The sequence below is a fragment of the Monodon monoceros genome, unplaced genomic scaffold (genome assembly GCF_005190385.1).
Source record: "Monodon monoceros isolate NGI ecotype Baffin Bay Population unplaced genomic scaffold, NGI_Narwhal_1 Super_Scaffold_3, whole genome shotgun sequence".
NCBI classification, from domain to species: domain Eukaryota; kingdom Metazoa; phylum Chordata; class Mammalia; order Artiodactyla; family Monodontidae; genus Monodon; species Monodon monoceros.
In genome coordinates this window covers 25,965,352-25,983,279 of record NW_021703780.1, presented here as the reverse complement: position 1 = coordinate 25,983,279, position 17,928 = coordinate 25,965,352, and the positions used below count along the sequence as shown (strand labels likewise).

The 17,928-nt window shown below is 36.8% G+C and overlaps 1 protein-coding gene across 23 annotated transcripts in view; it reads right to left on the bottom strand.

The window, feature by feature from the left end:
* The window catches only part of PKHD1 (PKHD1 ciliary IPT domain containing fibrocystin/polyductin), a 623,301-nt gene that overhangs the window by 312,917 nt on the left and 292,456 nt on the right, over nucleotides 1-17,928 (bottom strand). For all 23 annotated transcript variants that reach the window (XM_029242351.1, XM_029242350.1, XM_029242348.1 and 20 more), the window contains 2 exons: nucleotides 8,756-8,869; nucleotides 5,997-6,084 (listed from right to left, as the gene is read on the bottom strand). In XM_029242351.1, the coding sequence (XP_029098184.1) occupies nucleotides 5,997-6,084; nucleotides 8,756-8,869 (202 nt within the window). The remainder of the gene's footprint in view (nucleotides 1-5,996; nucleotides 6,085-8,755; nucleotides 8,870-17,928) is intronic.

The following is a 17,928-nucleotide window of genomic DNA, read 5'->3' as shown; positions in this document are numbered from 1 at the left end:
AAAAATGTGATTATCGGTGCTACCTCCCACCCATACTATCCCCTTAGAAACCTAAAACAGCTGCACAATGTTCAGGAGGCCAAACACAAAAATTCTTGACATCACCAATGAATATGGCCCTGACCCGTAACTACCCCTTGGAATCCTATCATCATGGCTTGGTCTGTTCTCTTTGTCAGCCATCCTGGCATTCTTTCAAGTCCCTCATGTTCTCCATTCTTTCTCCCAGCACAGAATCACCTCTTAGGTCTCTGTTTCTCAATCACCTGTGCTGGGTCCTCCTCTATCAACTTCTAAAAAATAAGACTGGCCCCAATCTCATTTCCAGGATCCAGTTTTCTCCTCTACCCATTGATAGTCTTATCAATAACATCATCCACTTCCAGGATGACTCCCTGTCACTGTCTCCCTGAGCCCTAAGTTATGTGTTAAATTGCCTTCTTCACATCTCTACTTGGTGTCTCCAACTCAGCACATCCCTACTATCGTCCACCCTGACAAGCTTGTTCCTCTCCCAGTCTCCCCACCTCAGTGTGTGCTTCCACCACCCACCAGGTTGGTCAATCAAAAACCTAAAGGACTCCCCTCACCTCAACATTCAATTCATGAGCAAGTCCAGACAGCATCATTTCTTCTCTCGATCTCCACTCCCTTTAGTCCTAGCCATTATGATTTTTGACCTCGACTGACCTCCTGATACCCCAGCTTCTGCTCTTGTCTCCATGATCCATCATCTACATAGCAGCCAGAGTGATTTTCAAAACCTAAATCAGACTCCACCAATTCCCCCGCATAAAAACTTTCAGTAGTCTCCCTTTGACCTCTCACACCTAAACAAGGTACCATGTGACTTGGCATCTGTCGTGTCATGCAACTCTACCTACTGCTCACTCTGGTCCAGCTAGAGTGACCACCTTTCTGTTCCCCGAGCCCCAAAGGCCACCTCAGAGACACAGCTGGATGTCCATCCTTCACTGAGAACCCTTGTCCGTTCTCACCAAACAGGAGGATCCCTCTTACCATTCATATCTCAGCTTAAATTTCCCTTCTCCAGAAGGATCTTCCTTGTCCATTCAGTATAAAAGGGTACACCTGATACCCCCCACCCCCAGCTATCTTGGATCATACCACCCTATTTATTTCCTTTTTCTTTTCTTTTTAACATCTTTACTGGAGTATAATTGCTTTACAATGGTGTGTTAGTTTCTGCTTTATTACAAAGTGAATCAGTTATACATACACATATGTCCCCATATCTCTTCCCCCTTGTGTCTCCCTCCCTCTCACCCTCCCTATCCCACCCCTCCAGGTGGTCACAAAGCACCGAGCTGATCCCCCTGTGCTATGCGCCTGCTTCCCACTAGCTATCTAGTTTATGTTTGGTAGCGTGTATGTCCATGTCACTCTCTCACTTTGTCCCAGCTTACCCTTCCCCCTCCCCGTGTCCTCAAGTCCATTCTCTAGTAGGTCTGTGTCTTTATTCCCGTTTTGCTCCTAGGTTCTTCATGACCTTTTTTTTTTTTTTTAGATTCCATATATATGTGTTAGCATACGGTATTTGTTTTTCTCTTTCTGACTTACTTCACTCTGTATGATAGACTCTAGGTCCATCCACCTCACTACAAATAACTCAATTTCTTTTTTTTTAATGTCTGAGTAATATTCCATTGTATATATGTGCCACATCTTCTTTATCCATTCATCTGTTGATGGACACTTAGGCTGCTTCCATGTCCTGGCTATTGTAAATAGAGCTGCAGTGAACATTTTGGTACATGACTCTTTTTGAATTATGGTTTTCTCAGGGTATATGCCTAGTAGTGGGATTGCTGGGTTGTATGGTATCTCTATTTTTAGAAGAAAAAGTATCCTTATAGTCTTAATTTACTGTTTATTCCAAGAATGCAAGCTGAATTTTACTAAATGCATTTCTGTTTTGTATCAAACTGAACACATTCTTAGTCTTTATGTTTTTTGTTTAGGTAAATTATATTAATTAATTATTTCATTTTGAACCATCCTTCACTTGAATAAATCATACTCTTTTTTTAAAAAATAAATTACTGGATTTCATTTGTTGCTGTTTTATTTATGATATGGCTTGGATGTTGCCTTAGTTTTCTTTTTTTGAGTTACCTTTAGCAGCTGTTTTATAAATTACTTTATGCTTGCTTGCTAAAACAAATTGGAAAGCTTCACATATTTTCCTATGCTATGGAATAGATTGTACAACACAATAAGTGTCTGATGACTAAGTGAATGGCTAGAAAAACATGACATAAATTTACTTGAGCCAAATGTATTCTTGGGAATAAATTTGTGATAACTTTATGTCTTGCTGTTATTGGTTCTTTCAGTTTTATTCTTCTTTAGCTGATTATGATCATTTATATTTCTTTTTTTAAAATTTATTCATTTATTTATTTTTGGCTGTGTTGGGTCTTTGTTGTTGTGCGCGGGCTTTCTCTAGTTGCGGCGAATGGGGGCTCCTCTTCGTTGTGGTGCATGGGCTTCTCACTGTGGCGGCTTCTCTTGTTGTGGAGCATGGGTTCTAGGCATGCCAGCTTCAGTAGTTGTGGTACGTGGGCTCAGTAGCTGTGGCTCACAGGCTCTAGAGCACAGGCTCAGTAGTTGTGGTGCATGGGCTTAGTTGCTCCGTGGCATGTGGGATCTTTCCAGACCAGGGCTCGAACCTGTGTCCCCTGCATTGGCAGGTGGATTCTTAACCACTGCACCACCAGGGAAGTCCCAATCATTTATATTTCTATATATAATTTTTTAATTTCAGAATGACACTATATAGATATATACATTTTTAGATTACAATTTTAATTTCTTTGGTATCTATTATAGTTGTATCCCCATTTCTGAATTACATTTTGTTCTCTTTGTATGGTTAGTTATTAGAGATTAAACCAGTACCTCTAAAAAAAAATCAAGTCTATTAATTTCCTACTTTGTAATTCATCAATTTCTGCCTTTATCAGGTACAGATTGATTTCATTAGATTTGTTGGTTATTTTCTTTCTGATTTCTTACATTGACAACTTAGTTTATTTTGTACTTTCTTATTCAACAATGAAAGCATTTAATGTGATGACACGTATGGCTGTCTCTCATGTAATACTCTCATTACTGTTATTTTCCAAGTAGTCTATTGATAAAGGTTTGATTTCCTCTCAGATACAAAAGTTATGTAGGAGAGCGTTTATCTTTTTTTTCTTCCATCTTGCAAGAGATTATGGTTGTTGGCTAAACTTTTATTTTAATCTCCATGTTTATTTTATTGTGATTATATTGTATCAATATATAATTTCTGTTTATTAAAATTCATTAAGGTTTTTAATTATATATATTGGAGTAAAGATATAGTATACATATATACAAATTAAATTGCCTTTATTATATTGGTTATATTTCTTAATATTTTCTTTATAATTTTAATCTAAAGGTTAAAAACTGAAAGAGTTAAGTAAATTTTATTACTTTCATTACTATTTTTGTTTCTGTTAATTTCCTCTCATATTTTTTACCGATTTACTTTATATATTTCTATATTATGTTATCTGGTATAAAACTTTCCTTACTACTGGGGTCTCACTGAAGATTGAAGTCTTTATTAATATAAAATGTATGTATTCTGATTTTTTACTTTTCTTGTGAATAATTTTGAAGTCCTTGCTTCCATTTTATTTTTATTTTAAGGATTCGTTTTGTCCAATATTTAACTAAACATTTTTCTGAACTGGTTTGTTTTCCTCTGATAAAAAAAGTTATGATTATATTTTTATTCATTACTAATTTTTTTTTCTATATAGGGTCATTTTTAACAAGCATATTTTCTTTTTATAATTGGCAGATTTATTCTTACTTTCTTACTTTTATTGTCATTTTGTACCTTTTTTGTTGTTTTAGTTATCACTATTTCATGGTCTTCTCTGTATTTCACCCTTTATTTTATAGTTTCTTTCATTCTTTTTTCTCTCTGGTGATTTGGAAGGTATATGTCTTATTTTATTTATTTATTTATTTATTTTGTGGTACATGGGCTTCTCACTGCTGTGGCCTCTCCCATCACGGAGTACAGGCTCTGGATGCACAGGTTCAGTGGCCATGGCTCACGGACCCAGCCACTCCACGGCATGTGGGATCCTCCTGGACCGGGGCACGAACCCGCGTCCCCTGCATTGGCAGGCAGACTCCCAACCACTGTGCCACCAGGGAAGCCCTATATGTCCTATTTTTAATTCTGTTAGAATTAACTCATATTTACATATTTACTTCCTATGGCTCTCTTATGTTCCATCTCCAGTTTCCTGTGGCTATAGTCCCCAATTTCAAACCTAGATTTTTATTTGAGAATTATAACCTGTGATGGTTAGTTTATGTGTCACCTTGGCTAGGCTATAGTAGCCAGGTATTCAATCAAACAGGAAGCTTACTGTTGTTGTGAAGGTATTTTGCAAATGTGGTTAACATCTACAGTCAGGTGACTTTAAGTGAAGGAAATGGCCCTCAATAATGTGGGTGGGCCTCATCAATCAGTTGGAAGACCTTAAAGCAAAATTGAAGTTTCCCTGAAAAAGAAGAAATTCTACTTCAAGATTACAGTATCAGATCCTGCTCAAGTCTTTGCACCCTGCCAGCCTGCCCTACAAAATTTTGAACTTATAGCTCTCCTAAGCATATGAGCTAATTCCTTGAAACATATCTCTTTATATATAACATATACTGTATATAATATATATATACACATATACATACATACACATATAATCTACTATTATATATATTTTATAGAAACAGAACCCTGACTAATACATTAACTTTCAGATTTTATATAGTTTCTTTTATAAGTGCAATTAGAATTTGTCTTATTTTAATAACCATAGTTACAGTATTATATTTAACTTATTCCAATGCTTGCCTTTGATATCCATACTTTATCTACCTTTATAGAATTCCTGAATTCTATTTGTATTCTTAAATTTTAGACTCAGTTTAATCTCTTTATTATAACACATTTTTGAATTTTTTTCAGTTCTTGCAAAGCAAAAGAAATCTTTTGTTTACATTCACATGTGAACAGCATTTTAGCAGGGTCTATGTTTACAAGCCAGGCCTTTGCTTATAATCTTTTTTCCCCTGAACATTTCTAGATTTTGCACCACTATCTTCCTACATTTGATGTTGTAGAAAATTCTAATGTTATCAAGCTTTATGTCCCTTTTTGTTTTTCTTTTACTTTTTCACTTTTTTTTCTTGTACTGTGAGGATATGTATCTATCATTATTCTCGATGTTATTCAAATTAAATAGAAATAATCCCAGGTCTGTTTTGTGTATTTTAGTTAAGTTTTAGTTATTCTTTGTGTTGTCATTATTCTGGACTCATTAAAAAGAGCAGTTATCAAAATGCGCTTTTATTTTCTGTTCTCTATTTCTAATACCTTCTCTTTTATTATTTTTATCTCTTGATTTTGTCTTCTTCATTCATGTAGACTCCATCAATTTCTTCATGTTGCCTGCTCACTTTGACACAGTAGTGATTTCATTCTTTACTGCCTCCAATGCGTTATTAAATTCTATTACTGCAATTTAAATTCCGTAAGATTCTTTATGTGCTTCATCTCACTCTTATTTCATTTCTATCTATCTCTTCACCACCTATCATTTTAATTCAGACATTGCGGTCCCTCCTTATATTTCATCTATTATCTCATAGAATTCATATTTTTAAAGATTTATTGGCAGCAGAAAACATGTATGATCTAAAATTTACTCCTTAATTATATCCCCCCTGCCTTTAGCTTGTTTTGTTCTTCCTCCATTATGTTACAGAGAATATTTTAAATTCCTTCTAGCCTTTTATTTTTCTATTTATTCATCCTTAAATTATGATCCTTAATCTAAAATTTAATTTCATATTGTAACAAAACCTCCAGCAGAAGCAAACCAAACCAAAAACTACATCCCTAAGTTACTCTCATTCCTTACCTCTCATTGCCTGAGGCAATGTCAGCCCCAAGATGTGTCCAGGATTTCTTAGGATAAGCACTATGAAGCTGAAGTTTCCCAAACACCCCTGAAAATAAAAGGAGCAACAGTTGGATAGGAAAATCCTTCCAAGAAATTAAGGCCACATAAGCAAAACTCATTAGAGAGCTTATTGTGCAAGATACATGATATAGAAACTATATATGAAGATGTCCACCTTATCAGAAAAAGAACACTTAACATCTCACTTGTCTATGAAACATTTTTATTCTCTCAAAAGCTATAGAGAAATGAATGCTACACCACATCTAGTAATCCAAGAGCTGGGAAATAGACCACTCTAATGGTCTATTCCCAGCTAACTAGTTAGATTTCTACCAGTAAGTCACTCCAAACCATTTGCAATTCTGTTGGAAGTTAACTGGTTTTGATATTTTGTGTTATACAGTAGACTTTCCAAAGGCAAGGTAATTTTGTTTCCTGAGGAAAGAGATTTGCTGCTATTAGCTTTGTTTTCCATAGCTGGACCTCAGATACTTTTGTATTACAGATATCAAAGGATAAATCTCTAGCTCATTTGTTCAAAATATAATTTATTTCAGACTCATAAATTAAAGTCTTACCAGGGACATGCTTGATGCAGTCCAGTTTTATTCCTTCAGGTATTTCCTCTTACACATTTTACTGCCATTTAAAATCACATGAAACAAAATTCCTCATATTCTAGTGGTCTAAACATGTTTTGAGCATGAACCCAAGCAGTAACAAAATTATGATCATGCACACCTAACACACGTCTATTTGTTTGTAGATAAATAACCATACATACAAATGAATATATTCATACATGTTTGAATAAAAGTTCTAATATTTTCTTCCTGCACCCAAATGGATTGATTGTCTTCATACTCCTGGATTAGTGCACCCCTATTTTATTGCAAATCACTAATTGTGAAATCTAAAGATTTCACAAATTTTAGCAGAAAATGTGTAAGGGAAGTAAAAACCAGTAAGGTACAAATAATATGCCTTGGGTTTTCATCCAATGTGAACTAAAAAAGCTCAGTTAATTAGAACCAAACCAAGTGTTTAAGTCAACATCCATAATTTTACCATACTCTAATTCAGCAAAACTTCAGAAGATAATAAAACTAAAATAAGGATCAGTGGAAATGGAAAAAATACTCCCACTTTTAGGACATGACCTGGAATCAATCTTTCATAATAATAATATCATCATCAAAAAATGAATCACTATTAGCTAAGTAAGCTAGACAGGAGAGTAACATGGAATAGTTTAGAGAAATTTCCAACTACAAAGATTTTAACAAAAACCAGTTTATTTCCTTCAATTTACCAGAAAGCAGATTTCTTGATCATTCCCAATCACCAAAGGTTAACTGTAAAATGACACCATTTCCTAGTTGTTTCAAGGAGATTATAATACTTGAAGAGATTAAAATATGTTATTTACTTATGATATCACCAAATTTTAAGCATGCAGTGACAAACATTTCATTCCTTTTTCAATTTAGTATCAGAGAAATTTTTAGAAACACTTGTTTGGCAATACAGCTGGCACTGGGGATCAAGACAGGCACCCTCATATGCTCCTAACACAAAGTCCAGTTCAACATGGCACTCCCTGGAACAGAGTGGACACCACAGGCAAAAAGAGTCCACGCTCCTGTTGTGATCCGTCTAGTTTGTCAATTTGAAAAAAGTAAAATATTTCTTAACCTCATATTCTTAAAAAGATAAACTAAATAGCATATATGAAAAATCATTTGAAAACAATAAAGCACTATCAAAGTATTAAACGGCAATGGCTATACTTTATGAAACCAGGTTACCAAACTTCAAACTATCCTAACATGATTGTTTTTACTGAGTCACTGAAATCTTATAAAATTAGGATTACCTATTGGCTCGGTGATTTGTGACAGCCTGGAGGGGTGGGATAGGGAGGGTGGGAGGGAGGGAGACGCAAGAGGGAAGACATATGGGAACATATGTATATGTATAACTGATTCACTTTGTTATAAAGCAGAAACTAACACACCATTGTAAAGCAATTATACCCCAATAAAGATGTTAAAAAAAAATTAGGATTACCATACAAATATAATTTTAAAATGCTAGAAATCTATAAAAAGCCTCTTATACCTTTCCGTTAAAACTAAGTTATTGCGTGGCCCTTACATCATAGTTATACAAGTCCAGTCCTAGTTTCTGTGCTCTTCTGTGCTTTAAAAAAGGATTTGAATTGGGAGATTGGGATTAACCTGTATACACTGATGTGTATAAAATGGATGACTAATAATAAATAAATAAACATTAAAAAAATAATAAAATAAAACAGGATTTGGTATTGTGGCAGTATCAAAGGAAGAAACTACCAACAGTAAATGTTTCTTAGTAATCTATAGAGCTATCAGTTTAAAAAATATATCAGTAACCACACAGAATTTAAAGTTGATAACACAGACTCTTCATCCAGCCTTCGGTGTGTGATCAATCTGGATATGAATCTAAGTTCTGAAAGTATAAAACTGTGTGGCTTTCTGCATATTGTTCACCATCTCTGAGGCTTAGTTTTGACATCTGTAAAATGTATACTCCTTACAGGAGAGCTGGTAAGTGAAATAATAAATTCTCTAGAAGAGTGCCTGGAATTTAGTAGGTGTTCTATGAACGGTACTTCCCTATCAGAAACACACACACATTTCATTTTTAATAAAGCTGCACTTTACTCTTACCAATTGTTCCTGGATCAATACGAATTCCGATGAAACGGTCACAAAAGACTCCCTCTGAAGCTCTAAGGAGAATCAGAAGCTTTTTTTCTTTTTCTAAGGGATTTTCTAAAGTACCTGTTTACAAGAAAAGTATATCATGTAAATTAATTTGAAATTTAAGGAGGGAGAGGGAAATTGTGATGTAATTTTGAGAATGCAAAGTAGATGCTATAAAGTAGACTAGATGGAGAAAAGCCAGTGTTCATAGATGAAAAAAGAAAAGGTGGAAAAATGAGATGCAGTAAACTTCTCTGAGGGAGATTGGATTATTGTTCAGCAAATATTCACTCTTCTTAGGGCAGAGTATACTTTCCTGACCTATTAATATTGAGCCTGGACACATGACTTGTTTTGCCCAATGAAATTCGGGTAGAAGTGACAGTAATGCCAATTCCGAGTTGATGCTTTAAAATGCTTGGCAAGTTTCACCAGATCACTTGCAGTAATCTTCTCTGCCATGAAAGGAGAATTCCTTAAATAACCTCTAAGGCCTGGATGAAGAGACGTACACAGCAGACCCGAACAGAACCCATGAGCTGGAACCAAGTCAAATCAAGTCCTGCATCAATATTTGTTGTTGTGAGCCACTGAGACTTGGTGATTCTTTGTTACACAACATTATTACAGCAAAACCTGATTGATACACTGTCTACGGCTGGATCCCCACATTGCTCTACATGTATTTTAGCATTAAATCTTCACAGCAGGGGCTTCCCGGGTGGCACAGTGGTTGAGAGTCTGCCTGCCAATGCAGGGCACATGGGTTTGAGCCCTGGTCTGGGAAGATCCCACATGCCGCGGAGCAACTGGGCCCGTGAGCCACAATTACTGAGCCTGTGCGTCTGGAGCCTGTGCTCCGCAACAAGAGAGGCCGTGATAGTGAGAGGCCCGCGCACCGCAATGAAGGGTGGCTCCCGCTTGCCACAACTAGAGAAAGCCCTCGCACAGAATCGAAGACCCAACACAGCCATAAATAAATAAATTTTTTAAAAAAATACTGGGGCTTCCCTGGTGGCGCAGTGGTTGAGAGTCCGCCTGCCAATGCAGGGGACACGGGTTCGTGCCCTGGTCCGGGAGGATCCCACATGCCACGGAGCGGCTGGGCCCGTGAGCCATGGCCGCTGAGCCTGCGTGTCCCGAGCCTGTGCTCCACAACAGGAGAGGCCACAACAGTGAGAGGCCCAAATACCGGAAAAAAAAAAAAAAAATACTGATTACCATAAATCTACTGCACCCATTCCCCTGGCATTTAAAAAAAAAAAATCTTCACAACACACTTGAGAAGTAAATATGATTCTTATCTCAGTGTTAAATATTCATACAGAATGAGGCTAAGGGGTTAAGGGACTCATCCAAATTTATCCAACTAGTAAGTATCAGTCTGAATTTGAACAATGGTCTGTTTATGCTGTGTTCTATTAAACAAGTAATAGGTTATCATCTAAGCCTAAATTCTTTTAGCAGTAAAAGGACACAACCTTCAAGCTGTGATACTCAAATAGCAGTTGGGAATTAACTTTTGACCTTAATCTACTGATGTAAACAGCAGACTTTGGTCACTTTCACAGTATGAGAATAATTTGGGGAAATTACTAAAATTGTGTTTCTGAGTACGGACCTGACAAAGATTATTTTCTTCAGAAAATATACCTTAGAGTACATAAAATATTACAAAGCATTAGATTTTTTAAGAAGCAACTAGTGAGAAGATTGTCTCCAAACTATATACTGTATCAGAGAAGTTGACAAAACACATCTGCTATCAAACATGCCTTTCCACTTAGAAATTCCTGAAAACATAACCCAAAATGAGTTTGCCAAATATGGTAAAATGAGGTTGCTAAATATGGTAAAATGAGGTTGCCAAATATGGTAAAATGAAGTAAATGGAAACTTAAAATTGCCTGGTTGTGCTTTTGGCTAAGTGGTCTTTCAGGGGCATAAAATCATTTTCCCCAGTTGGCACCCCATATATATATACCTGGTTAGCCAAAGGCTCGGTGTGAGTTTCCAGCTTGCTACATACCTAGCTCTAGAGTTCAGCCTGCACAACCATTGGTCTACAGGGACTGTTGAAAGTAAGACTCAGAGGGGTAAGTAAATTTCCCTGGAGTCACACAGTAGGCCAACGGGCATGCAAGGATTGGACCTCACAGCGTGTGCTTTCCCAAGAAAACGCTAAGGTACACAGAGGCTCCACGTAGGGAACGTCAATCCTCAGCTGAGTGACTAACACATCCTCTTAGCCAAAACAAAGATGTGCGAGAGCAGAAAGAAGGGATGTGGGGAGGAGGAGAATGTGAAGAAAATGTGCGTGGTATAGCTCTTATCTGGCCAGTAAGCCGTTTTCCAACTGTGATTTCATTTATTTCACAGAGGGTAGTTTAGATTCTTGGGGGAAAATGGTCTAGCACTAAACAGATACCAGAGAGAAAAAAAGTAGGACAGTTTTTGCCCTAGAGAAATGTACGCAGAGTCCCACGAAAAGAGTTCAGTGTTCCTCTAAAATCAGAGATTAAATCAATTATGCAACCCAAAACGGCAGCACATGTGGAGCTTTCACAGAAAGCCTGTGCAAAATTAGTCAGCCTGCCGTGATCTTTTGGTATCTGAAATGACCAGAGTTTGTATTCTTTTTTGTGATGTGGAGGAAGGGAAAGATGGAGAATAGGGACGGAGCAGAAAGAAGGCAAGAGTGACCTAAGAGAAGGAAATAGATACTATTTTAACATGAAAATGCAGTGCTTCTCAAATGTGTGAAAGCTGGTAAAGGGAAAGCCTTAAAGTCCGGACTCCCCATTTTATTCTCAAATCGAGTGCTCAAAGAAAGGTGAGGTGCTCTCACCAGCTTGGGCTTTGCCCCTAAATGAGAGGAGCCACCGCTAAGAGAAGGCTCATGGGATCATGCAGTTCTTCTCTGATTTCCCTTTTCAAAGCTGCTTCAAGCTGCTCTAAACTGTAACAAAAGGCATTTTCAACCTGGATGAATGCAGATACTCACAGTGGAGGGGAAATCCTTGTCGTCATGCTGCCAAGACAAGCCAGGTGTTTTTGCATATGTGATTTCATTTAATTATCATAACCCTGTGAAGGGTATTGTTGAGGCTCTCACAAGGAAACAGAGACAGAGAGAGGTTAAAGAACCTGTCAGAAATTACACAGCTAAAAAGTGGGGAAGCTGGGCTTAGACTTATAAGTCCCATCCGAGGACACATGGACATAGCGGAATAGGAAAGAAGTAAACGGAAGTTGTCACAACTTAGGATGATGGTGGGCAACGGAGGGGAAACAGAATATGTTCCAGATGCTAAAATCACCTGGGGAGATGGAAGGAAAATAAGTTCTGGTATATAAAAGATAACGGTTATAATGATTTGAGGAATATGGTACAAATGGATTCCATGAACTTCAAAGGTAAGAAAAAGGTTAAAGGACTTTATATGATTTTATTAACTGAACTTTTTGATGGAATCAAATATAAACCTAGTTTACATTTAAGTCCACCCTTTTAGCATGACTCCCCACAGCTTGTGACTAAGCCAGCCCACCCTGAATTATTTACCTCCACCCTCCTCTGTGCCTGTGAGATTTCCCAGGCTTTTATAATGCCTACTTTCATCCTGTCTAACTCCTAATCATCCCTCAAAACTTGGCTCCACTATAATTTATTTCTGAAAGCCTCCTATGACCTAGAGCTAGATGCCCCCTTTTGTGCATAAAAATGTCCGCACCTCTTGCTGCAGTAAGTCTTCTTCGAGGAACTTGTCCTAAAGAAATAGTATAGAACACGGGCAAGGGTTCATGCTCAAAGTTCTCCACTGCAGTGCTACCTATTTACAATACCGGACATCAGAAAACTCCTTGAAATAGCAAATGATTGGGAACAGCTTTGTGCATTTAGAACCCCTTCCTTCCCCGCCACCTGCGCCCCGGTTTCCTCGCCATGCTTGAGAGCTGAGCCACCTAAACCGAGTCCCCAAACAAGAGCAAACCCAGCTCAGAGGCCACCTCCTCTGGGAGCCTTCCTTGTCAACTACGTCTGTTTTCAGTAGCCCACTGTGGGCTACCACACAGGCCATGCTTTACCTCAGTGCTTCAAGACTGTACTGTAAGTGTCTTTTATCAGACTGCCTCCTCTTTACAGTACACTCCCTGAGAGAAGGAGCTGTGTCTTTCCAGCAAAGTTCACATCTATTTTGTTCCCAAAATGGTGAACTAAGTAATTTTAACCAATCCTCTTGCAGAAAACAATTAGAAATAAAGAGGGATACTCCACAGTAAAAAAGACACCGATGTTATAAGAATAGTAAGTATGTATGTGCCTAGCATCATAGCTTCAGAATAAAGCAAAAATGAGCAGATATACCAAAAATAACAGTGGCAAATTAAATAAACAAGAAAATAGTAAGGATGCAACAGTTTTGACTAATATAATTAGCAAACAACATAATATGTGTAGATGCAAAACTAGACTCACAAAGAATACATATTCTTTTCAAGCTTGCATAAAATATTCACAAATATTGGTCATATGATGACCCTAAAGCAACTTCAAAGCTTTTGCGCAGCAAAGGAAACCATAAACAAGACCAAAAGACAACCCTCAGAATGGGAGAAAATATTGGCAAATGAAGCAACTGACTAAGGATTAATCTCCAAAATTATAAGCAGCTCATGCAGCTTAATAACAAAAAAACAAACAACCCAATCCAAAAATGGGCAGAAGACCTAAATAGACATTTCTCCAAAGAAGATATACAGACTGCCAACAAACACATGAAAGGATGCTCAACATCACTAATCATTAGAGAAATGCAAATCAAAACTACAATGAGATATCACCTCACACCAGTCAGAATGGCCATCATCAAAAACTCTACAAACAAGAAATGCTGGAGAGGGTGTGGAGAAAAGGGAACACTCTTGCACTGCTGGTGGGAATGTGAATTGGTTCAGCCACTATGGAGAACAGTATGGAGGTTCCTTAAAAAACTACAAATAGAACTACTATATGACCCCGCAATCCCACTACTGGGCATATACCCTGAGAAAACCAAAATTCAAAAAGAGTCATGTACCAAAATGTTCATTGCAGCTCTATTTACAATAGCCCGGAGATGGAAACAACTTAGGTGCCCGTCATCAGATGAATGGATAAAGAAGATGTGGCACATATGTACAATGGAATATTACTCAGCCATAAAAAGAAACGAAATTGAGTTATTTGTAGTGAGGTGGATGGACCTAGAGTCTGTCATACAGAGTGAAGTAAGTCAGAAAGAGAAAGACAAATACCGTATGCTAACACATATATATGGAATCTAAGAAAAAAAAATTTCATGAAGAACCTAGTGGTAAGGCGGGAATAAAGACACAGACCTAGTAGAGAATGGACTTGAGGATACGGGGAGGGGGAAGGGTAAGCTGTGACAAAGTGAGAGAGTGGCATGGACATATGTACACTACCAAACGTAAAATAGATAGCTAGTAGGAAGCAGCCGCATAGCACAGGGAGATCAGCTCAGTGCTTTGTGACCACCTGGAGGAGTGGGATAGGGAGGGTGGGAGGGAGGGAGACGCAAGAGGGAAGAGATATGGGAACATATGTATATGTATAACTGATTCACTTTGTTATAGAGCAGAAAATAACACACCACTGTAAAGCAATTATACTCCAATAAAGATGTTAAAAAGAAAACAAATATTTGCTTTTTGTAATAATAATAGTAATTATTAATAAATGTTGCTTGATTTGAAAAAAAGACTTCAACAAATCAATATAAAAAAGATAATTCATCATTTTAAAAGGGCAGGGCAGGAATAAAGATGTAGACATAGATAGTAGACTTGAGGACACAGGATGGGAGGGGGAAGCTGGGGCGAAGTGAGAGTAGCAAAGACATATATACACTACCGAATGTAAAATAGTTAGCTAGTGGGAAGCAGCCACATAGCACAGGGAGATCAGCTCGGTGCTTTGTGATGACCTAGAGGGGTGGGATAGGGAGGATGGGAGGGAGGCTCAAGAGGGAGGGTATATGGGGACATATGTATACATATGGCTGATTCACTTTGGTGTACAACAGAAACTAACACAGTATTGTGAAGCAATTATACTCCAATAAAGATCTATTTTAAAAAAAAAAAATGGCAAGAGAACAGCTACTTCACAAAACAAGATACCAAATAGAAAATAAAAATTTTAAAAGTGCTCAAATCACATTAAATATTAGAGATATGCAAATTAAAACAACCATGAGATCCCACTACATACCCACTAGAATGGATTCTTATTTAGTTGAACTTGTACTTTTTACTTTGCAAACTTTTCTGAACGTGTGTGTCATAGTTCATAATAAACTATTATGTTTCAAGGACACTCATCAATACGTACTTGTTCATCAATAGAATGGGAACTCATCAAAATTATATTTGTTTTTCTGCTTCTCTAACGCATTAAATTCTTTTACAGCTTTAATGAGGTATAACTGATGTATAAAAAAAACTGCATATATTTAATAAATATTGACCAAAAATTTAGACTCATCTCCCTAATAAACTTTTTGTCGGGTCCTGTTCACTGAATCCAAAACAACAAATTGTGTTTCTAAATAATCTGTATTTCCCTCCAAGTTAACCTTGAAATTCCATAAATATCATGATTGCCCATAAAAGATAGGTTAAGAAATTACCCCCAATATCAATTTTACACATTTTCTCCTGCCCTCAGAACTAAGTTATACATTGATGGCTTTGGAAGCTGAGCTTCCAACTGAAGCATGACTATTTTTCTCATGTCTTGCTGTAGCTATTTTCTTCAGAGTAGAGCCTCCAGAACATTCTGGACAAATAGTGATAAATCAATTAAATTGTGAAGCCTGTTTTATTCTGAATTAGCTTTTAATTCCCAGTGTATACTTGACCCACTTAGCCCTAAAACACCCCTCCTCAACAAAATCAATCCCACGTGAAAAAAAAAAAAAGGAGGGTGGAAGGGCTTTCAGCCCAATGAAATAAGACATGGTTATAAGAATAACCAGTAGACATTACCAAATGACAATCTCCAGCCCCTCAGAGAGTGATTTTATTCAAACTGACAAATTTCCATCATTGATGAGGAGGGCTCTCAATTTGTTAACAGTTGATAGAAATTAAAATAAAAGTTAATATATAACATATTCATTCACATATTTGCAACATGTATAAAAACCCTTATAATTTCATAAATAAGACTGAGCTAATTTACTTCTGTAAGCCTCAGTTTCTGCAACTTCATATAAAATAGGCACAGTAAAAGCATCCATTTTTAATTAGGCTTAAATAATTTAGTACATGTTAAAGATACATGGCAGGGTCTGCATATAATACATGCTCTTAAAAATGTTGGCTCTTAGTGGTAATAACAGTGTAGACAGTAGTGGTAGTAACAATAGAGAAATGAAACATTTTAAAATCAATGTTTAAATTTGGAAATTAAGAGAAAGAAGGCAAGCTCTTCCTAGCAAGTAAGGTCCTATCCCTAAGGTACTAGAAACTAGACATTTCAAAGGTAAACATATTATGTGATCACTTACTTGAATGTCCAGACCAAGGAACTGCAGAAAACACAATTAAATTCCTCTTAAACTCAAATACTGTCATAAGAATTTTCTAACCAAGAAAATAAAGTATTCATTCATTCATTCATTCATTCACTTGTTTGCTTAAAATTATCTAGCTTTTCCATGAAAAAATAATTAATATTTAACAATTTTTAAATTTATCATATAATTAACTATTTAAACATTTTAAAATAATTAATAAATTTCTAAGGAATTTTATGTTATTGTGATAGAAGTTCAAGTGTCCAAAATATATTTGGGGAAATGCTGATTTAGAAAGTATTAAAATATTAAAGTAAAATGATTACTACAATTGTGTTTAGTAGAGACAAACCCAGCAAGATAGAAGGATTATTTCTTGTATCCGTGTTTTGCTTAAAAATACATATACATTTAAGAATAATGTGATACATGGGCCAGCTTCCAATCTTTCTTAACCAAACTTTTACAACATTTACTTCACTTGCCTTCCCTCTGGTTTCCCCCAAACCATCCACCCTTTCCCTACTTAGGGTAAAGGTCAAGCTCCTTAATGTGACCCACGATGCTCTGCTTTCTCTGATTTCGCAGCTCTATCTCACAAACCATTCTCTCTCTTGCTAACAAAGCTTCAGTTACACTGGCCTTATTTTAGTTCCACAAATGTTCCAGCTTCCCAGTTTTGGGGACTTCAACATGCTATTTCCATTGCCTGAAATGCTCTCTGGACATGACTTGCATCTCCATCTACCACTCCATTCTTTCTTCATCTTCCCTGCCCTCTCCCCCGAATCTTTCGCTTTCTCACACAGGGTGAGCAGAAGGTCTTTAGTAAAATAATATACCCACGTTGTACTATAAGAGGAGAGCAATATTTGCAGGAAAAAACTCTTGTTTTCAAAATGTGTCTGTGTGTTTATTTTGTAGGTGCTACACTCTAAAGATCCTAAAAGGCCTTAGTCAATTAACATGAAGGTTTGAGAGGTCTCACAATTGCCCTCCTAGAACTGTAGTAGAGCCAGGAATTTCCATGGACTTGACCACAGAGAGCACTGACTGGATGGAGAGGATCCTGGGGATAGGGCAGAGGGAAAAAAAGGGAAGACGAGATGAGATGAGAGCAAAAAGGGACCCTGGCACCCATCTGATGCTGTCTCTGTACGGAGTTAATTTAATGGAAAAAATTAAAAAATGTTTCACATCAAAAAAAAAAAAAAAGAAGAAGAATGTGATATTTGTCAAAGAACTAATATCCATCTGAAAACAAACAGATATTTCTATGCCTGATCTAACTTTGAAATATGTATTATTTAACTGTTGGCTACCAATCTTCTGAGGAACTCACAGAAGTGGAGTTTAGTGCTTCCTGAACCTGTAAAGAACAAAGGTTTTATGCTTTTGCCCTTACAGTTAAGTATGATATTTAAAAATCACATCTCTTTGATTTCACCTTTTTATTAACTAGTAGTTTGATTAGAGAACGGTCAGTATAAACAGAAACTGATTTGTTGACTGATGATCTCTATTAGCTAACTTATAAACCATTTACTTTAT